This window comes from Rattus norvegicus, chromosome 3 (assembly GCF_036323735.1).
Source record: "Rattus norvegicus strain BN/NHsdMcwi chromosome 3, GRCr8, whole genome shotgun sequence".
Lineage (NCBI taxonomy): Eukaryota > Metazoa > Chordata > Mammalia > Rodentia > Muridae > Rattus > Rattus norvegicus.
The window spans coordinates 116,078,901-116,102,026 of NC_086021.1; the positions used below are offsets into that span (position 1 = coordinate 116,078,901).

The 23,126-nt window shown below is 38.6% G+C and overlaps 1 protein-coding gene across 13 annotated transcripts in view; it reads right to left on the reverse strand.

Moving 5' to 3' along the window:
* The window catches only part of Mettl15 (methyltransferase 15, mitochondrial 12S rRNA N4-cytidine), a 177,532-nt gene that overhangs the window by 37,421 nt on the left and 116,985 nt on the right, over nt 1-23,126 (reverse strand). For 2 of the 13 annotated variants that reach the window (XM_063283310.1, XM_063283309.1), the window contains one exon: nt 12,912-13,587. The exons of the other annotated variants lie outside the window; for them this stretch is intronic. In XM_063283310.1, coding sequence (XP_063139380.1) covers nt 13,452-13,587 — 136 coding nt within the window. In that variant the 3' untranslated portion in view covers nt 12,912-13,451. Of the gene's footprint in view, nt 1-12,911; nt 13,588-23,126 lie in introns of those variants that run through there. 13 annotated transcript variants of the gene reach the window in all.

Sequence of the window (23,126 nt, forward strand, 5' to 3'; positions counted from 1 at the left end):
TTAAGATTGCATGTCAAACATTTATTAGCTTTCTATTGTTGTTACTAATTATGCTATTTGGAGGCTATAGATGGGACAGAAGACTAGTGAGCCATGTTTCTTGAGGTAACAGATGAGTGGAAAAGATACAATTTACAGAGCAGTATGGATAAGCTGATGATAGTAGATAAAGAAATAGCTTCTCTATGTCTGAAAAGTAGGAATGCTAATAAAGTAGTACTGGAAAACCAAAACCAATACCTTTCAGGATTGGAAGACAGTCCATTTATGCCAATATCTGATATTTGTACCTTTGCCTACTCCAATCTCATGAATGCAAGCTGAGAGGTGAAGGATATGTTTTAATCGCCTCCAGATCCCAACCACAGGCTGGAGAGACAGCCAAGCATCCAGCACTCATCACTGAATGAGAGAGTCGATTAATGACATCGACCAACAACTTTTTGGACAAGAAAACAAAATGCCCTGCTAGAGCACATAGGAGTTCACTCAGGAGCAGATGTAGGAAGAAGAATGTATGTTGTGAAAAGGTGCCTCTTCATTGCTACAGATGAGATTGTCTTGACAAAATTATAGGGAACTGAACCTGCTGATCCAGAAGAAGCAGAAATATGGCCTGAGAGATCCCTTTGCAAAGGAGAGAGGTTCAACTAGGAAATCTTACCTGCAGGAACACAGTAGGGAGGGAGATTTGTGGCTTGGACATTTAAAGAAACAAGTGTTTTACATATACTAAAATAATCATCATGTATTTAGATACAAGAAACAATATACATACAGATATGAATATAATTCAATACAATTAATTCCTAGCTAAGTACTTTGTTTCTCTGGGGAATCCTGATGCTATTATATAACTACTCTATTAAATGTTTGACATAATTGTAGAAAATTATTATGCCTATTATCTACTGAACTCCATGTGAACAAATACTTGCTTTACAATATATGTTCTTTACACCTGATTTTAAGAAAAATATAATATTGAAACTTAATCTGCAGCAAGCACTGGTTATCCAGTTTATATTTGAGTCTTGTTTTCATAAGAGTTCGCTATTACTCTTACTGCTGGCTAAGTAGCTTGAGAGTAAACACATGGGTTAGCCTATACATTAAATCCCCCCAAACCACATAAAATCCCAAATACAGTAAAAAGTAAAAGCCAAACAAAAAATCACTACATTTCAATTAAGCAGTTACTTCTGCAACTTTTCTCTTTAGTATGACCTTATACAAATCGAGGTTACAGCCTACAGTGCACACAGTCTTCCACACATGACCCTACACCTACTTTAGAGATACTTTTAGCCAAACTCTCCATTCCAATAAGACCTCAAAATTTCAGATACTGATGTTTTAAGACTTCCATGTGTTTAGACGATTTATGTGACAAGTTGCCTATTTAAATAGTATTTAATGTACTCCTATAAAGATACTTTCAATGAGTAATTTTTAACTACAGAATGCTTATGTTAAGAATGGAAGTGTGTCTGGTCCAATCAACGACAAGTACTTAAAAAGAGTCATGGTTCCCAAGGATGCAGGAATTCTGCCTCAAGGCTGCAACATTATTTCCTACCCTAGACTGTCTAGCCTGCTGCTATACAGATTTCCCACATGGCAGACCTCATAACTATGTGAGCGAATTCCTTGAAGTAAATCACCCGCAGTCCAGTATTCTCTCCCTCTCCTCTCCATCCTCTTTCTCTCTTTCCTCTCTCTCCTCTCTCTCTTTCTCTTTTTACAGAGGGGTGAGGGTGGGAGGGAGAGAGCTATACTTTGTAGGAACTGGAGAGATAGCTCAGTGGTTAAGATCAATTGTTCTCGCAGAGTCTGAGTTTGGTTTCCAGCAGCCACATGGCAGCCCACAACCATTTGTAACATCAGTCTCAGATGGTCTTACACTCTCTTCTGGCCTCCATGGGCACCTACGCTCATGTACACACTCTATACATAACCCAACACAAACACACATAAACATAATTGAAAGCTAAAGTTAATCTCTAAAATAGAAAATTTAACAGTTTACATTTCTTACATAAATTTTTATGTATACTAAACCACACTTGTACATGTTTCTTACATATTATACATATTAGATATCATGTATGTTTATGTATACTTATTTCCTACTACTTCTGTTTTTCTGGTGAACTCTGGTGAATACATATCAGCTTAGAAGTCTATTTCTGTTTAGCTGTTTGACACACATCATCCCATGGCCACCACAATTGTTCATAGATCAACATGTACAATTCTGGTCAGTAAGATACAAGAGACATTTTCTCAGAAGATAGAAAAGGGTTCTACTTTTTTTCATGTTTATATATACAAAATAACAACAACACAAAAATTATAAGCAGATCAAATTGAGCCAAATACATATAAACAATTATCTCTCTGGGTGGAAGGTAAAGTGATGGCAGTAGAAAGCTTTCATTCAGAATTGCCTTAGGCTATGAGGGACTTAGTGAAGGTCTAGTAATGCTGAATATATGTATGTACGAACACGCACATATACAAATAACATCCCAACTACTTTGGCAATTAGTGATGGAATATTTAACAATGCCATACTAATATATTAGAGGTTTAAATAAGTTAAAAACATTCTCAAGAAACTAAAATTGACACAAGAAATGTAAAATATAGTCTTAAAATTACTTAGAATTTTAATCTCTAATTATAAAGTCTCCCACAGAGAAAAAGACATGCACAGGTGGTTCTATCATGTATTATTCCAAATATTTAAATATTTAGCTATTTAAGTAACTCCAATATTATATAAACAAAATAACACTGATATTATAATAAAATCTCCCAGAAAATAAAGAGACAGCTATTTCAAATCAGATCACAAGGCAAATATGCAGGATGGTTTGGGGGCTCATGAAATGGGAGCACCAAGGTCTAGGGCAAGGGGCTGGGAGCACATAGGTCCTATTAGGAAAGGAGAATACAATAGATAGTTATAAATGGAGGAGGAGCACTGGGACAGGACGATCAAACGGGGATGGGGAAGGAAGATGAATGATGGAATATGGGAAAGGAAGCCAAAATTAAGAACCATTTAAGGAGTGCTATGTAATATGTAGAATCTTCCTGCAATATATACGTATGTGAAAGCAATATAAATGAAATTGCCAAATAATGGATGACGACAGAGCCTCTATTTTCTGTCTTGTGACAAAATGAAGCTTCCAGCACAGGGATCTGGTTACAGCTAACTGGGTTGTTGGCTAGAGGGGCTCCATGGGAATCCTCAAACAATCAGGCTATTGTCAAGACTATAGGTTGCCATCATCACACTGATGGCAAGGGCCTATTGCTGAAGGCCAACCCACTGAGTATGGAGGAGTCAAGCTGGTGCCTACACATAGCCTTCATGCTTACGGGCTTGCATCCTTGATGCAGGAAGGAACTCTGTGCTCTAGCAAAGGAAAACCCAACTCAGCCTCAAACCCTGTGGCCTACAATGGTGTCCTCTGTGCACGATATGCTATGGCAATGGTGGGACGAAGGTTGTGGGTGTAACCAAGCAATATCTAATTTGACTGAAGGCCCACTAGACCAGATGTAACCCTTATGCAACACTGCTTGAGTGACATAGAATCAGAGACTAGATAGCTCAAGGACATTGAGATAAAACCAAATATTACTTTTCTGCAAAAAGAATATAGCAATAAATGACTCCTACTGACATTCTGCAATACTCATAGATCAGTGCCTTGCTCAGTCATCATCAGAGAAGCATCCTCCTGCAGCAGATGGGAACAAACACACAGAACCACACCTTAAAACACTCAAGTTCAAATGGGACGCCTCCTTCATCTTTTCCCTTCAAGGGTCAGAGAACCTTTCAGAAAAGGAGGCATCCCCCAGAGGGGATGGAGGACACCAAGAAAACAAGGTTTTCTAAATCAACATCATCAACATATACATGAACTTCTAGAGACTGGGACAGCACACACAGGCCCTGGCTGCACAAGACCTGCACAGGTTCACACCAGGTCCTCTGTGCATATATGATGGCTTCTAGTTTGGTGGTTTTTAATGAAAACCATTGGGAATCTGTTTCTTTTGTCTTCTTTTGGGCTCTTTATATTCTGTTTGTTTGTTTTGTCTAAGTTTGATGTATGAGATTTCAATTCATTTATTTTTTCATTATTATCCCTAAGAAGACTGTTTATATTCTAATAAGAGAAAGGGAGTAGATCCAGACGAAAGGAGGAGTGGGAAGGACCAAGAAGGTGTAGATGGAGAAGAAACTATATCAGGATACATTATGTGGTTAAAAAAATCTATTTTCACTAACAGGAAAAAAAAATTAACCAGGTCCAAAGCAAAGCAAAGCAAAAGAAAGAAAAGGACAAAATAACAAAAACAACAAAAACACAAGCAGATCAAATCATGATAAATACATACCAACAATGATCTCTCTATGCTGAGGATAGCGTGTGGCTGGAGAAAGCCTTTGGGAGTGTCTTGGTGAAGGTAATTAAAGTTGTATACAAACACACACACTCACGCACACACAAACCCATATATATACATATATGTTTTTTTTAATGTATTTATTTGGGCTGGAGCGATGGCTCAGTGGTTAAGGGTACTGACTGCTCTTCCAGAGGTCCTGAGTTCAATTCCCAGCAACCACATGGTTTCTCACAATCATCTGTAATGGGCATCCAATTCCCTTTTCTGGTGTGTCTGAAGACAGCTACAGTGTACCCACACACATGAAATAAATAAATAAATCTACTTTTAAAAAATATTTATTTATTCACACTATAACCCAATATCATCCCTTCCTCTTCTCCCAGGACCAACTCCTGCAAGACTTCCCTCATTCCACTTTTGAAAAGGGGAAGCCCCTTCTGGGTCCTACTCCCCCGTGTACAAACAACTGCCCTGCCCCCATCCATGAACATCAAGTCAAAGAGGGACTAGACACTTCCTTTCCCTCTGAGGCCAGATAAGGAGGTCCCTTTAGGGGTGCAGGATCCACGGGCAGGCAGGCAGGCAGGCAGGCAGGCAGCAGGCTCAGGGACAGTCCCTGCTCCAGTTTTTCGGGGACCTGAATGAAGACCAAGCTGCTCGTCTGTTCCATATGTGCAGAGGGCCGAGATCCAGCCCTTTGGTAGGTGATTCAGTCTCTGGGAGACCCTAAGAGTCTAGGTTAGTTTACTCTGGTGGTCTTCCTGTGGAAACAGGCAACCTCTGAATGTAGGAGGAGGTAGGGAGACCCTCTAGAAAGTTGCGGAAACCTGGGAGGTAAGAGCCACTCAGGACTCAAAGGGAGGGACCTTAGATGAATGCCCAACAGTGGAGAGAGGAAATTTGCAGAGTCCATTTCCGGTAGAAAAACAACATCAAGTGGAGGGATGTGTTACCATCCCACAGTTCTTGTCTAAGAGAATTGCAAAGACAAAAATGGAATAGAAACTGAGGAAAGGAGGTTCAGTGACAAGTCCAAATTGGGATCGATCTCAAGGGGATGCTCCAAGGACTGACACTATTACTGATGCTATGGTGTGCTTATGGCTGCCCTCTGAGAGGACCAACAAGCAGCTGAGTCAGAAGTAGATACTTATACCCCCAAAATGAACAGAAGACAGGGACCCCTGTGGTTAAATTAGGGAAAAGCTGGAAGAAGCTGAAGAGGAGGGTGACTACATAGAAAGACCAGCAATCCAAACTAACCTGGATTACAGATCTCTCAGATACTGAGCCATCAACCAGGCAGCATACACTAGCTGGTCCACGGCCCCAATAAATGGAGTGGGGGTGGGGAGTTGGGGACATCCTATTGGAGACAGGGGAGAAGGAATGGGATGAGGAACAGTCCAAGGGGGGACTGGGAGGGGCACAACAACTGGACTGCAAAAGAGTTTAATAATAATAATAAACCCCAGCACTACATATTTTCCAATATACAATAGCAAACAGTGACATTCCTAATCATAAATAAACAGCTGGGAGCATGTTATGGAAAGAGCAGACTCAAACTCAGAAAGTAAACCATTAACCCCAACTATTCCATGTCTGGTACCTGGGGTTTGTAGTAACATCATCTGGGAATGTGTTTGGGAATCACTACCCCTCTAGTTCTGACACGTGCATTGCACAGAGTCCCTCTTGAGCCAGCTCCATTCTGTACCAACCTCCAATGATTCTGGCACCTTCAACATCCTGATGCTCCTTTATAACTTATATAGATACATGCAAGGACTTTACGATGCTTCTCCTGGGAGAATCTGACCCTGCCATCCATCAGCTGCCTTCATCAGATTTTGAGAAGCTACAGACCAAGCCTTCATGACTGCATAATTCTTGCATTTCTGCATGCCTGAGAAACAAACATGTACCATGGAGATGTTGACAAGTTCTGACACCCATTCAATATGTAGTCTGTCTCCCTTCTGTCACAGCTGTCATGACTTTTGTACACTTTGGCTGAGAAACATGGGGGTGAGGGGGAAATCCCATAGGTAGCTGTTTTAAAGGAGAGAACTTGTTCATCAATATTCTCTGTTCAGGGACTCTCCTTTCAAATTAATTTGCATTTATACAAGTTAGAGTCTTGAATAAGTCTTGCTCTTAGAGTATAATATATTATCTCACTGAAGAGCCTGAGGCTTCTCATTAATTATGCTAGTTCCTTTTTTTTTTTTTTTGACTTCCACCCTGGCATTCCCTTACACTAGGGCATCAAGCTTTCACAGGAACAAGGGTTTCTCCTCCCATTGATGTCCAACAAGGCCCATCCTCTACTACATATGCTGCTGGAGCCATGGGTCACTCGATGTGTACTCTTTGGTTGGTGGTTTAGTCCCTGGGAGCTCTGGTTGGTTAATATTGTTGTTCTTCCTATGGGGTTGCAAACCTCCTCAGTCCTTTCTCTAACTCCTCCATTGGGGACCCCATTCTCAGTCCAATGTTGGGCTGTGAGCATCCACCTCTGTATTTGTCAGGCTCTGCCAGAGCCTCTCAGGAGACAGCTGTATCAGACTCCTGTCAGCATCCTCAGTAGTGACTGGGTTTGGTGACTGCATGTGGGATGGATCCCCATGTGTGGCAGTCTCTGGATGGTTGTTCCTTCAGTCTCTCCTCCACACTTTGTCTCTGTATTTCCTCCTGTGAGTATTTTGTTTCTCCTTCTGAGAAGTACTGAAGCATCCATACTTTTGTCTTTCTTTTCCTTAAGCTTCATGTGGTCTGCAAATTATATCTTGGGTATTCTGAGCTTTTGAGCTAACCATTACATCTGCTTTGTGTGCATCCATTTTAACTGTAAATTTAAATTCACTCACAGTTTCTTCCTAGCAAAATACACCCTTTGCATGTTTTTGATCTTTCTCATTGTATATCTAATTTTATCAAATAATAACCATGCCACATCCTGGATGTCTTCCTGTCTTGAAATTTCCTCCAGCAAACAACTTCATCAATTCTTTTTTCTTATAGCTCTATTTAACTTTTTCTCACACGGGGAGGAGACAGCATAGAGTGCCTTCATGTGACACAAAACAGCCTCTAATCCAGTTCCTGAAATTTATCTTATTCTCTGAATACTTAAGAACACAGTCAGCCCTGTTGGCCTTTCAGTCAGAATCATCATCATCATCATCATCATCATCATCATCATCATCATCATCATCATCATCATCATCTGCAACTCTTACGAGAGTAACTCATTAAGACCTGGTTACAGACTTCTGGGGATATACCAACCCAAAGCTCAAACTTTCCCCATATTCCTCCCATAAAGTATTTCTAAAATAAAAGGTTACAGATTACATGGTCAGTATCTCAGTAATGGCCTCATCTTCTATGGAAAATTTCTACTTCCCATAAAGGTTTTTACTTTTCCCACTATTGTAACAAGATACCTGACAAAAGCAACTCAAACAAGAATTCATTTATTGTGACAGTATGTAGTAGAATAGTACATAATTTTAGGGAAGGCGTGGCAGCAGAAACAATTCTAGGTATAGGGGCCTGAGCACAAGCATACCTATATGATATATGTATATATCATTTAATTTATGACCAGTAATGAGTTCCATCCCTATAATCTCAACACTAGGGGATGTGAGACAGAGAAGAAGATTGGGATTAATTCAAGATGAGCATAGGCTCTGTAGTGAGTCTGAGTGCAGGCCATAGTACTGGTGGAGACTGGTTAATCGCCTTCCCACTCCCGAACAAAAAATAGTATGTAATTCTTTGTTAACAAGTCAGGTACTCCAAAAAGGGACAGCACATTTTTACCATGTTTTTCCTGAAGTTTTGAATATCAGGGCAATGCTTTTCTAATTTGCTGGTAATACCACAACTATGCATCCAGAGAAAAAGGAAGCTTACGAATCATCCCTTGTGTTGGTGGTTCTCATTAGCTCCAAAACTAAGTGTGGGTACTGCAAAATGTATAAAAAGATTATCACAAATACTTAATGGCTTTGATCTAATGAAATGAAAATGCAGGTCTTCTGACCTCTGGAATAAAGTTTTTTAAAACTTAAAATAGGCAATTTGAGTTCTACTAGGATTTTACTTCTTTATTTTTAAAGTTCAGTGGGAGTAAGACAAATTCATTTCTTTGAAAATGCAAATTAAATTATCTAGATGTGTTTCTGAAAAAATTGTTTTAGCCACACTATTTTCCAGTGACATCTCTAAGAAGGAGGTTCCCATAAATTTTAGTTGCTGAATTTTAGTCCCATGACGATTATACATTTTTCCTTATTTTAACAGAATATGTAAATAGATGTGAGAGATCAAATAATCTCTCAAATCACCTGTGAATTTATATCAGAATTGGATTTTTATGCAAATGAGGGTTCTAGTTATTAGGTTACATGAAGTGCAATGCAAATCAAGTCTTCAGAATCTGACATTTCGGTGGGGGTGGGGGTTGGGGGCATTAGACTTATGGTGATCATTATCATATACCCTACACGCCAACTCCTGTATTACTAACATTCAATGTTGTGGGAGTGTAAAGGAGAATGGCTTCCAAGGGCTTAGATGTAGGAATACTTGGTTCTTAATTGATGGAACTGTTTGGGAAGAATTGTGAGATGTGGCCTTCATGGAGGAGGTGTGCTGCTGGGGGTGGATGTTGAGGTTTCAAATGACTTGCTATTGACTTAGGTAAATGTGCACTTGGCTGTTCCTGCTGCCATAGCCATGGATTTTCTTAGCCAACATTTTCAGGCTCTAATGCTCTGAAATTCTATGCCCAAATTAAACACCTTTTTTTTTTTCTACTAATTTGCCTTGATAATGGTGTTTTATCACATCAATAGAAAATAACTAAGAAAAGGAGTTAAATGGAGTAACAACTATTTTTTTCTTTTCTTTTTCTTTTCTTTTTTTTTTTTTTTTCAGAGCTGGGGACCGAACCCAGGGCCTTGCGGTTGCTAGGCAAGTGCTCTACCACTGAGCTAAATCCCCAACCCCAACAACTATTTTTTTATTATACAAAGACTACTATTAGTAAAACATATATATTCTGTATCAATAAGGAAATGGCATGTAACATATAAAAATAATCATTCAGAAGACCGAAGGCTGTGAGTCTAGATGTATACAAGCAGAATAAGTGACTAGTTATAATAGGTGTAGTCAATAGTATAGATTTCCTTTAATTTACATTGCAAACATCCCTGCTGAGAATACTGAAAAGATAAAGAGAATTGTATTACTGGATTTGGTGGTACTATAAGTGCTTAATTCAAAAAGCAAAGGAACAAAAGGAAACAAACAACAAGAAAGGAAAACAAACAAACAAACAAACTAGGTGTGACAGCCTTTGGAGACGAATCTCTGTGAGTTTGAGGCCAGCCTGCTCTACAGAGTAGCTCCAGGACAGCCAGAACTACAACATAAGACACTGTTTTACCCCCCACTCCAAAAAAAGTAAATCTAAAAGTAAAATACGACATTGGGTTTCCTTACTTAGAATGATTATTGTCAGTGCCACACATTTACCTACAAATTTCCTAACTTACTTTCCTTAACTGCTGAATAATAGCACATTGTGTAAATGCACCACATTTTAATTATCTATTTATCAACTGACAGGCATTATGCTGTTTCCATATGGCTACTGTGAAGAGAGTATCAATGAATATGGATGAATGGGTATCTTCAAAGCAGGATCTAGAGGCACTGGGTACTCTCCAAGGGTGGTATGCCTGAATCATACGTTAGATCTGCATTCAGATTCGCACATATATCTTTGAGCCTTCAGATATATGCATTTCATTTAGAATACACACAGGGGTCAGAAAATTAATAAGAAGCTTTAGGAAGGGCTTTCAATGGAGAGTATCTAGAACATACTGCTGTAAGTGTTTAAAATTGAACAGCAAGGATTAAATAGGGGTGTGGGTGAAAGGCGGGGCAAAATATGGGGACTAAATATGGAAAGTGATTAATACCAAAGACTATTCGGAAACATTATATGAAAATCTCTACTTTAGAAGCACCCCCCCCCACACACACACGGAGTTAAAATTGAGCTATAGCAGGGCAGCAATGCTCCTTCTAGACATGATACCAAAACCCGGTTCCTAAAATGAGTCACTTGTTTTGGAGTCATTGGCCAATGAAGTCCTATAGGTTCTCATTTATTGCAGGACATTGCTAATACCCACCCCGAACATGATGAGAAAAAGTCTATTGCTGAAGGCACCACATACTTGAGTCACAGAACAGAGAAATCAAACTGGAACTGACATGGAGTTTAAATCTCTAGTAGATAACTTTCATGGTGCTGAAGGAAATATGCATAGTCCTGGAGGAGAAAGTGTAACAATCAATTTATCCAACTGTGTACCCTATACATTATAGCCATGATTGCCTGGCAAGACAGGTCGACTGGAGCAAGGGTGACACAAATGTCATGGGAGTAACCAACTATTTTCTGTTTGTATTTAGTAAATCTTTTCCACAAGATGAAAACCCTACCTGGCACCATTACTGCACTGGGAATCTATGGTTAGACTGGCCATAGGTCATAAAAGAAAAGTATTAGTTTATAAAATAAACATAGTACTAAACTGATTTTAATGACTTATTTTTGTACCCATACATCAATGCATCTCTCAATCTTCATCAGAGAAGCTTCAACAGAGGAATGGATACAGAAAATTGGTGCATTTACACAGCAGATTACTACTCAGCTATTAAAAACAATGACTTTATGAAATTCTTAGGCAAATGGATGGAACTAGAAAGTATCATCTTGAGTGAGGTACCCCAGTCACACAAAAACACATATAGCATGCACTCACTGATAAGTAGATATTAACCCAAAAGCTTGAATTACCCAAGATACAATCTACAGACCACACGAAGCTCAAAAAGAAGGAAGACCTAAGTGAGGATGCTTCAGTCCTTCTTAGAAGGGGCAAGAAAAATATTCATAGGAAGAAATACAGAGACAAAGTTTAGAGCAGAGACTGAAGGAAAGGCCATCTAGAGAGTGCCCCACCTGGGGGTCCAGCCCATACACATACAGCCACCAAATCCAGACAATATTGCTGATGCCAAGAGTACATGCTGACAGGAGCCTGATATGGCTGTCTCCTGAGAGGCTCTGCCAGAGCATAAAAAATACAGAGGCAAATGCTAGCAGCAAACCATTGAACTGATAATGGGGTCCCCAATGGAAGAGTTAGAGAAAGGATTGAAAGAGCTGAAGCAGTTTGCAACCCCAGAAGAACAACAATACCAACCAACCAGAGCTCACAGAGACTAAACCACCATCCAAAGAGACCCATGGCTCCAGCAGCATATGTAGCAGAGGATGGCCTTGTTGGGCATCAATGAGAGAAGCCCTTAGTCCTGACAAGGCTCAATGCCCCAGTGTAGGGGAATGCCAGGGCAGGTAGATGGAAAGGGATGGGTGGGTGAACACACTCATAGGAGTAGGGGAAGAGGAATGGGTCGGGGATTTATGAACAGGAAACCAGGAAAGGGGAGAACATTTGAAATGTAAATTAAAAAATCCAATTAAAAAAAAAACGAATGCATTAAGAGATGGTTATTAACACAGAGTTCCCTTCACCCAACTAACCAAGGCACAAAAAAATAAGAGTGCAGAATGCTCAGGCCTAAATGGAACATACGAGCTCTACTCACTCCTCGCTATACTTCCATTCTGAGGATAAGGAATGGAAAAGAGAGGAATGGAAAGCGTGTGAGAGCTAGAGGTTGTACATGACTACAAAGAATGTGTCTTCCAGACACAAAGCGGATACACATGTGAACTCACGGCAGATGTGCTTGGGACCTATGCAGACCAAATCCCAGCCAGCACGGAGGGGAGGTGGGTACAGCAACTCACCCCTACTCATAGTGATATTGGCAACTGTTAGCTGCTGAGAGAGGGAAATCGACCACCCTTCAGTAGAAAGCCACACATCAAAAAATATTTGGGGAGCAAAAGTTGGTCGTGATGGGAAAAAAATACAATGTTTGGTAAATGGAGAAGGTAGGCTGGATCTGGGAAAAGTGCTGTGGCATGGAGATGATTAAAACATACTGTGGGAAATTTTTAAATAATGAATAAAAACAAGAAAAAAAAAGAAACTACAAAAGACCAAGATTTTATCAAAGACTAAAAAGTTACTTTCAGGAAATCTAATAGGAATGTTCCATATGATCCTAAACATAGATATAATAGTTATAAAATAAAAGACCTAATCATCTATATTTGTAAACTTTCATTTTCAGGCTTCTCTACCTATATAAATACTTTTCAGATGCTTAAATCAGCAAATCTGCTGCAGACTTCTTGGGCATGTCCATAGCCTATCTTAACTAATGCTAGATGCTAAGGTAACAAAGACATACAGCTCACAGAGAAAAGCTAACAATGACTAACACTCCACTCAAGCTTATGATTCATAAATATTTTTACTGTGATAACCACATTTTCATTTTCATCACAACATTATATAAACATTTTACAACTATATACATTTTAAAAACAATTTAGAATGTATATATTATATAAACATTTTATCCTTACATTACAATTATAGTAGCTCAAACTCAAAAGACAAAAAAATGAATTTTCTTATTTATGTTTGAAGTAGAGCAGCTTGCAGACACAAAGGAAAGTTAATCAGTCTGCAATGGATATTTGATAAGTTAATAAAATCCTGCTTAAGATTATACAGGTAGAAGCAATAAGACTAAGAATTAAGCTCAGGTAAAATTAATTACGCAATGCACGTTAACTTCTCCTTTTTTAAAAAGGAAGAAGAGCATAGTAGGGACAAGTCTATTCAGTTCTCTAGTATCTACTCGGGAAACAGAGCAGGAGTAAAGAAAGTTCCGAGACCTAGCATCTGTGTTGTTCATGAGGCTGGTTAGGACACCGACAGGGATTGCAATACAGAAACCATCTGCTGACCACCAGCATTATTCTGTGCTCAAGAGCAGGAATCATCAAGCTGGCAGGATTGCTCAGTGGGCAAAGCAGTTGCCCCCAAGCCTGTAAGCTGAGCTTGATCCTGGCTCTCACATGGTGGATGAAGAGAAGTGGCACTGCGCAGGTTGCAGGACCCACTGTAACATACAAAAAAGAACAGAAAGAATTCAAATATTAATCTGGAATTAAATGTCCTAGCTTAACATCACGTTGACTTTAATAACTTCCCTAAAGAGATCACATTTGTAACTTTTCAAGGAACATAACCAAACCTGAGACTTGGATTATAAAATTATTAGGTTGAACCATTCAATTTTTTCCTGTCATTTATTGCAGTAATTTGGTTGTTTCTTTCACACTCAAATGAGCTTGACAAAATACTAAAATGGGAGTTTTCAGGATCTGTGATCTCTAGGTCAGGTGTCACAGCATCCAGAAATTCTATGGGGTTTGGGACAAATTATTTCTGTATGTAAGACAATAATTCCTGCATGTGAGACTATAAAATGCCAGGAGTAAACCTAAAGAAAACGCTGCCCAAGGCTAGTTAGGTCATGGGTCTCAGAAGAGAAGGTACCACGGCCACTTCACTAGACCAGTGCAAATCCTTACTACGTGCTGAAACATATCTTCGCATCCACAAGTAGGTGTAGCTCTCACCCTTTATCAGTGGAGCTCCTCTTTAGAGCAAATGGAAATCATTACATAAAAACACAACTGTTCACAGCGCAGCGATCAATGCATGACGACCCCAGCTCCAATGGAGGCTGAAACTAGCTGATCACAAATTGCAGGCCAACTTTGGCCTGATACTGAAGTCCCGGCCAGTCCAGACTAAGGGAGCCCAGGTCTCACAGATAGAAAGAAAATGTAATGTTTTAAAATCCCGATCTCACACTGGAAATTGAGAGAATTAATTTGATCTTCTTGAATACAGGCACTTATTTAGATAATTCCATGATGCTATTTTATAATTAAGGTCTGCCAAGGCTCTAGCACAGGGTTTTAAGAGCAAGCAATCCCTTTCCTGGATGAAAGACTAAAAGACTAAATGGATCACCAGGTAACCTGGCATTAGGTTAGCCAGGCAGCCAATCTCCATGCAAGGATGCAGTCTGCCTATCCCCTGCATCGAAGCCATGCACATGGAGTCAGGAAGGAGGTAAACCAGTCTGTACCCGATTTTATATCTGAATTAGTATTATCACACTCACAAACTTACATCTATTTCTAGTGGTAAACAAAATTATACAGGGCACTTGAAATGTAATGGTAGCAACAATAACAAACACGCACTCTTCAGCTAGTCAGCATCTATAGCCAAAATACTATCACCCACGTCTCTTTTGTAAAATATTAATAAGGTTTGAAACAATGGAACTGTGATTATATTTATAATAACAGTATAATACAAACTATTTAGAAAGAACTTTCAACATGTATAATTTTAATATATAGACATATACTTAAGAATATACTTAGAAATGTATACTTAAGAAAATACTTAGACATATGCATATATAAAATATAATTGTGTACTATATAAAAATTCCTTCATTCCAAAAAGGAGAAAAACCAAATTGGTCAAAATCAGTCATAAAATTTTAACCATGCTCCTGCAAAAAAAACCAGCAGTGCCAAAGAGTAATGCATTGCTAATGGTTTCCAGTAGAATAAATAGCCCCTCTGACGTCAAAACTTTGTTACACTCCAATAACTGGCTCACTTGAAGGTTCAGTACAGCAAGTTACATGTCAGTTTTAAATAAAGTTATAAAAATAGAAAGGCTGGTGAACCATATTGTCACTATGCAGCCTGATACACTAAGATTTATGTCCAATAAAACATTAACGAAGGTGATAGATTATACCAAAATAGTTCCTGGTAGTCTAAGATGCCCAGATTCTCAAATTTGAAACAATAAAATACTACATTTTATTCTGTTTTTCTGAACTGATATGCGACTGAATTATCCAATGCTGATATTGTAGATAGAAATATTCACATATCCCAAAGATGAAATAATTCTTAGTATCCTGTGATAAGAGTAATAATATTCTAATCGTGATACCTGGAATGGTGGAAAATCTCTACAGAATTAAAAAGATAGATTGATATATAAATATTTTTCAATATGGCTATTGCTGAAATACATATAGCAATTTATGATTGAAATAGCAATTGTACTTAGAACTAGACTTGAAACTATTAGTTGAAAAGCCTTGAAAGATCTCCAGTCACAAATTATAATCCATATTGAAAAAAGTCAAGATCTAGAATCCTTTTCATGATAAAGGGAATGCAGTGACATCTTCAAAGGATTCAGCTACCTTCTAGTTAGACAATGGACAGTCAGGACAAGAATCTCTCCATGCCTGCTCACAGTGTCAACTGGATAGAATAATATTTATTTGAATAACATCAAAAGATGATGAAATCATCAATAAAACAATTTCTATATAAAATAAATCACAGTATTAAACAATATTTCTACACAAATGTTCATACAGAAGAATTTATTCTTATATATGTGTGCTTGTGTGTGTGTGTGTGTGTGTGTGTGTGTGTGTGTGTGTGTGTTTTAACCATAAAATACCACATAGATCCAAGCATACATAGACACTGCTCTGTTCTTTAGTGATTTCACATTCCTGTTTCAAAGAAGTGAGGGCAGGAGTTTCACCGAACAGACTATTTCTCAACTCTCCAGATTGTGTGTTCAGCCTCGTTAGACCATCTGAATGATTCCCAGCTCTTTGATGGACACTTAGAGATCCAATTTAAATGGAATTCATGGATAAAGTCTCCAGGCCAGTGCTCATTGCACACAGCTCTCACATGCTAGATAAGGGCACTAAGAGTTATCAGGAGATTTGTGTGGAGTTGGACTGCTAGCAGGGATGAAGCTATCTATGAATTATAGAATCATAAATTATGTAGCTAATGGATGAGAGAAAACAACAGAAAAGAAAGGTAGTACTACATAGACTAAGATCACAGTTATTTTAACAAGGTGGAGGGCAGGTAGTAGGAAACCCAGGAATGTGATGGTTAAAGAGATTTTGAGAAGGATATGATGACACTTGCTCAGAGTCCTGGCTACTCAGAAGAAGCTTACTCCAATCCAGGAGTTTTAGTATTATAAATTATAATCATAAATATAAACCATAAACTGGTGAGGAAAGAATATTCCAGCCAGGAAAAAGTATCTAATACACACTTAGTTTAATGTATGTCCAGATTCATCTTCTCTTCTCTTCTCTTCTCTTCTCTTCTCTTCTCTTCTCTTCTCTTCTCTTCTCTTCTCTTCTTTTCTCTTCTCTTCTCTCTCCCTCTCTCTCTCTCCCTCTCTCTCCTTCTCTCTCTTCCTCTCTCTCTCCCTCTCCCTCCCTCTTCTTCTCCCTCCCCCTCCCCCTCTCTGGATGTATCTATAAGGTAGCTGAGCCTTTTGTTAACCTTTAAAATTAGTATGCATTCTAATAGTTTCTTTATGGCACTTGCACCCACACGTACTGCTGCTATATTTTATCTTGTTCCTTCCTGTATACCTGTGCCCTCCTCCATCTTCCTTACCATATTTGTTGGTCCCCTTTCTTTCTCTTCTTTATCCTCCTCTTAGCTTTATTGTTAAGCACATTTAACTACTTCAAGTCCCCTATTCTCCATCCCTTTAGGTATGTTTCTCTCATCTTATAGTTCGATTTGTACTTTCATGTCAGGAATAACAAGGAAGCCAATAACCACAGCAAAGTGATCAACAGGCAACAGAAAAAAAATGAAGAAGCTGGGTATGATAGGGCCTTGGAAGTCACAGTAAACATTTTTTTCCTTTAAGAGAGTAACCATTACAGTTTCTAGCAAGCAAATGGTATTATCTAACATAGCCTAGAAGGATCATTTAAGAGCTGTCATGTTCAGAATCGATTAGGACACAGGAAGACTAGGTAGCGGTACTCCAGGAGAACAATGGCTGCTGTTCAAACAAGATGGATTACAAGGTGCTACGCTCTGACACGGGGAATAAAAAGAATCAGAATAACCAGGCATAGACTGCTCCAAATAGACAAGGACTGAATGAGTTTCAGCAGTGACAAAGACAGTGACAGGAAAACAGGAGACTGACTACTCAGGGAAAACAACTGGTCAGCATACAACCAGCTGTACCTTTCTATATGGGGAGGAAGGATAGAAGCCTCTTTCAAAAGCCCAGGAGCCCTGACAAAGAGACAAACAGTCCTGCCCACATGATTAGCCAACAGTTTCCCCAAGCATTGGATAAAGCTGAGGGAGTGGTAACAGCCTTGGAGAAGGTCCCTTTGTTATTCTTGAAGTCTTGGGAAGGCTGTGGACTGGTGTTTGGAAGTAATTTACTTTGGATGATACGTGACGCAGCTCTGGAGAGCAGGTGACCTGGAAGCCAATTTTAGGTTTCAGCAGAAACAGAAGGAACATGGATGGTGCTTAGTAACCCTGCCCCGAGTGGCATGAAGCACACCTTACCATTCAAGGACATAGCCACATGCCTGAGGTCAGAGGGTAGCTGGACTTGCAAAGACACTAGTCTGTCATGTGATTCATTGCATTAACTCTGAATTAGATTACCAGGTTACAGGGATTTGTGATAGCTAACTGCAAGATGGGCGGTCGCACCATGGGGTTAGCCATGGACGCAGTGAGACCTCTGGGGCCAGAGAGTAGCAGGAGGTAGTATGGGGTGGTATATCTTTTTATTATTTAACACAACAGGTAGCAGCAAGCTGTGAGGTCTTCCTGTACTGGAGTTTATCCCCTCCTATCCTTGGGTTCCAGAGGCTCTCCAGGAAGCCTTGGGAGCTGTATTTCAACAATCCAGAGAGAACTTCACAACTATTCAACAAGAAAACTTGGAAAACATCAGCAAATAGAAATATGGAAAGCCTATTTCTCCCAGGTCCCACATGTGGAAAATTGTCTGCTGCCACAAAGAAGTCAAACAATACAGAAAGGTCTATACCACCAGAAGGGACTGCAGAAATCATAACACTGGAAGCTGTGAATGGCATTGTTGGCACACCTGTCATTCTCCTGCAACATGCAAAGCGCATGACTGTTCTCTGGGGAGAGGAAGAAAGTCCTGTACTTCATTATCTGTGTGATTAATCTGGAGATGAGTAATCAGAGGTGATTAATAAAAAATAAGCACGATTGAGGTGCAAATTCTATCTGGAATTTTATCTGGACAATAGGAGAGTATTTCCTCATGCTATAGAAATTGATCAAATAGAGAATGACTAAATTGGAAGTGGAAGTTGTCAATGTATAAGCCATCATCCATGTAGTATAGGGTTTGAAGGCACATACGATGTAACTGGAGCAATCATAAGGACAAACTGATGTCTGGCACTGTGTGTCTGGAATGAAGTTCATGTGGAGGCCAAGAAATGCCACTGGTAAAGGGGCAGCTTCAGTTACAATAGAGCCCCTAAAATATTGGAGATGTCAAGACCATAAGGCATATATGGACTTGTAGTTGAGATGAGGAGTGGAGTTGTGCTAAGCCTAAGAATAAACCTGTGTGATCTATGGAAGACATAACTGGATATCATGCTTTACCAACACTGTTTTATATAATAAAACATATTTTTTAAGTTTCCTTATGTTTTAGCATTATAAAACAATTATTAACTTTTTATCATAAAAGTCTTTCATAAATATGGCAAAGAAATAGCCTAAAAATGTTCAAAATCATTAGCCATTAATGAGTTACAATTTAAAACTATTTTGAAAGTTCACCTTACTAAAGCAAGAATCACTAAGTTTAACTGACAACAAATGATGGTGAGGATGCGGATAAGTGGACAGGCATTCACTGCTGCTGGGACTGCAAACTGGTATGGCAATGATGGAGATCAGTGTGGAGACTCCTCAAAGAGGTGAGGGCAAATCTATCACTACCAAATAGATAGCACTCCTTGGTATGTCCCCTAAGGAGTCAATATTCAACTCCAGAGATACTGGCTTGCCCATGTTCATCGCCGCTCTCCTCACCATAGGAGATGGAGGCAGCCTGGATGTCCCTCAGTGAAGAATGCATAATGGAAGTGAGTTATGACTACAACGGAATTCCACTGCACTCTGAAGAAAAGAACACCTTCAACTCTGCAGGCAAAGGGGTACAAGCAGAAAATACTGTACTGAGTAAGTCAACCTAAAACACAGAAAGTCAAACACAAAATGTTTTCTCTGATATGGAGATCATATACCCTAATCTTTAGGTAGAAGAATATAATCTAGAGTAACCATAAAAGTGAGGAAGGTAGAAAGGAACCATTGTGGAGAGGGTGAAAGAACATTCTAGGAAGGAAGATAAGCAACATAGGTACTATGAATGGGGAATGGAAGAAACTGGGGGAACTTACTAGGGGAGTACATGGGTAATACATAAGGAAAGGAAAGTAAGTGGAATAAATAATATAAATGATATTTAAAAAGGCCAGAGGCCGCTATTTATAAGCTTACTTAAAAACATATGCATTACACACAGACATACACACACACATACATATGCACCCACGAGGGTGGGGTAGGGTCAGAGGGGAAGAAGGAGTTCCAGTGTAATCACCCAACATTGGAGAGATAATGTACTCCTAGGAGCCATGGTTTAAAATAATAAATTCCAGGACTAGGCAAGAAGATACCACCCTTTGAGTTGTTGGTCAGATGGGAGAGGTTTCCATGGTGCCCCAACAAAATATAGACTACTGGTATTGTTCTTGGTTGCCTGCCAGAACATTTGGGTAAGACCCTATTGCAAAACATAATGTATGCTTCATTCACAAGACTTGGAAAAACCAAGTCAGAGCTCACCTGGTAGCATCCTTGCTAAGGACTGGTTTTCATAGTGTCAGAAGATGTTACGCAAGACGGAAGAGTTATCAATAGCTCTACCCAGATATAAAGCCTGAGAGCTAGTCCTTACAGGACTCAGGCTACTGTCAAGTGAAATGATGGCACTTCTGTCCTGAGAGGAACTAACAGTTAGTGTCAATGGACTTCATGCCTGCTCAACTAGAGGGTACAGAAGCCTGGTACTATAAACCCAGAATCCATGTCTTGGGAGGTTCTAGGACCTATGAAGAACTCACTGATACCATATTACTATGTAGTATAATTTCCATTTGAATTCTAAATTCTCGACCTTATACCCATAGATAAGTACAGTTTTCACATCTCAAAGAAGCTTCTGGTCCATCAGATGGATAAGCATAGGGAGAGTAAAGAATGGATTGAAAGGCAAAGAATTAGTGACTATGTGTTCTTTAGCCCCAAAGAGAACACCTGTAATCGAGCCCCTATACCTATGAAGTGAGGAAAATATGGAAGAGGGGATAGAAACGTTTTAAGAGCCTGAGAACTGGGATGACAGCTGCAAGGCAATTTCTTCTGGACATGAAAAGGATGGTGCTTCTATGAACTATAAATAATACGGTTATCTATACCAGACCCCAAAAGACCACACCAGGCAACATGTCGATAAATATGAAGGAATTATTTTACAAAAGCCCATTACTAGATGAAGAACTAGAGTCAATCAATGACTATTGAAGGAAGAAGAACTAGGTCTTAGTTTGGTACCTTTTGTTTTTATTTTACGGATGAGACTTCATGCAAAGTGGACATAACTAAACACATTCAAGCATTAAACACTTATACATAATATATTGTATAATACAAGAGAATAGATACAGAAAACATTATTAATTCAAGAAATGAAAGGTTAAGGAGACACAGGAGGAGAATATGATAGAACTAATATAAATTCAATGTACTCATATAGGAAATTCTCAAGTAAAAAATATAATTTTATATTTTACTTTTATTATTACAAACTTTGTTGCACATATTGATTCATTGAATGTATTGTCGTTATTGTTTCTGTCTTTTTTTCTATTCTTTTATTTCTTTTACTCAACTTCCTGCTTCTTTGTCTCTAGTTCTGTAACTTCCTTAATTCCATTTATTTATCATGTTAAATTTTACTCTAAACAAATTTAACTTCACAAATCAGTAGACTTTGTAAAAATATTTATTTTTGTTTTATGTATATGGTTGTTTTGCCTGCGTATATGACTATATAACACGTGTGTACCTTGAGTCCAGAGATGTCCCAAAAAGGAAGTGGATCACCAAGAACTAAACTTACTGTTATGAGCTTTCAGAGACACCATGAGGATCCTGCGAGTCAGGCCAGGGCTCTTTAGAAATCACCCATGTTTTTAACTACTAAGTCACTTCTCTAGGTCCTCGTACATTGTTTTTAACATTTTCTGTTTTATAGTCATTAGAAGTAGATTAACAGTCTTTATTCAGTTGTAAGTACACATGTATATTTGATTTGATTTTGTACCCATTACTGTATTTTTCTTTCTATTCTTGGAGATGTCCTGATGATTGGAAGCTTTAGAGAACTAACTAACTTATCAAATAAAATGGGAGTAGATATATAGTTCAGCACATATACAAATCATAATACAGAAACATAAGTCCCTAGTACTACCCTTCCCTCAAGAAAAAGAAAACAAATATAAAATATGTAAATCTAGGGTACCACAGCTCCTTTCCAATATCAGAACTCCCCACTTACTGAATTGTAAGACCATAAAAGGAGTAAGTGTAGGGTAATATAACAAAAAGAATTTGTATAAAATCACCATTGAGTTCAAATTGGATAGAAAGAAGCATTAGAGTGAAAACAAGAAAGGGAAATCCATTCAAGGTTTGATAAGAAATCCAGCAGCCTGGATGAAAAAGTCCAGTAACAGGAATGAGAAAGGCAGAAAGAATTTAGATTTTTGAAAATTAAAAAAAGCATAAATTGTAAAGGTAAAGCTCAATAAACCAAATAAAAACAAAGTAAAAAAACACTAAAAGTCTAGGTAAAGAAGAACAAAAAAAATCATAGCTGGAAGACAAGGTCAAGGATATATAATATTAAAACACCAATAAAGGGGGGGAGGGTTGGGAGGGGAACACCCATACGGAAGGGGATGGGGGAGGGGGATGTTTGCCCGGAAACCGGGAAAGGGAATAACACTCGAAATGTATATAAGAAATACTCAAGTTAATAAAAAAAAAAAAAACACACACCAATAAAGAAAAATAAGATACACAGGTACAAACTGCTAACACAATTTTTAAAAGCTCTGGGACATGATCAAGAGTGCAGATTTAAGAAGATTTAAGGTAGAAAAATGAACTGAAATAGCAAGTAAAGCTGGAGAAAAAATATTTAATGGAATTATAGTGGGATATTTCCAGACTCTGGGGAAGAAATCAATATGTAAATACAAGAAGCATGGTAGAACACCACACAAACATGACCAGGGTACAGCCCTTTAACTTCAACATTATCTCCAGAATTCTAAAACAGCAAACAAAGAAACAACATGAAAAGCTGCAAGGGAAAATGCCACTTCACTCACAAAAGCAAAACCATCAGACACCTTGCAGGAAACATTAAAAGCCACCAAAGCATTAATGATATATTTCAAGCCCTGAAAGTAAATAACTGCTGATAATACCATACCCAGAAAGCTACTTTTAAAAATTGATGGCTACATAAACACATTTCAAAAAATACATGAACTAAAGAAATCTATGACCTCCAAGTAGACATTGCACAATATACCTAACGTAA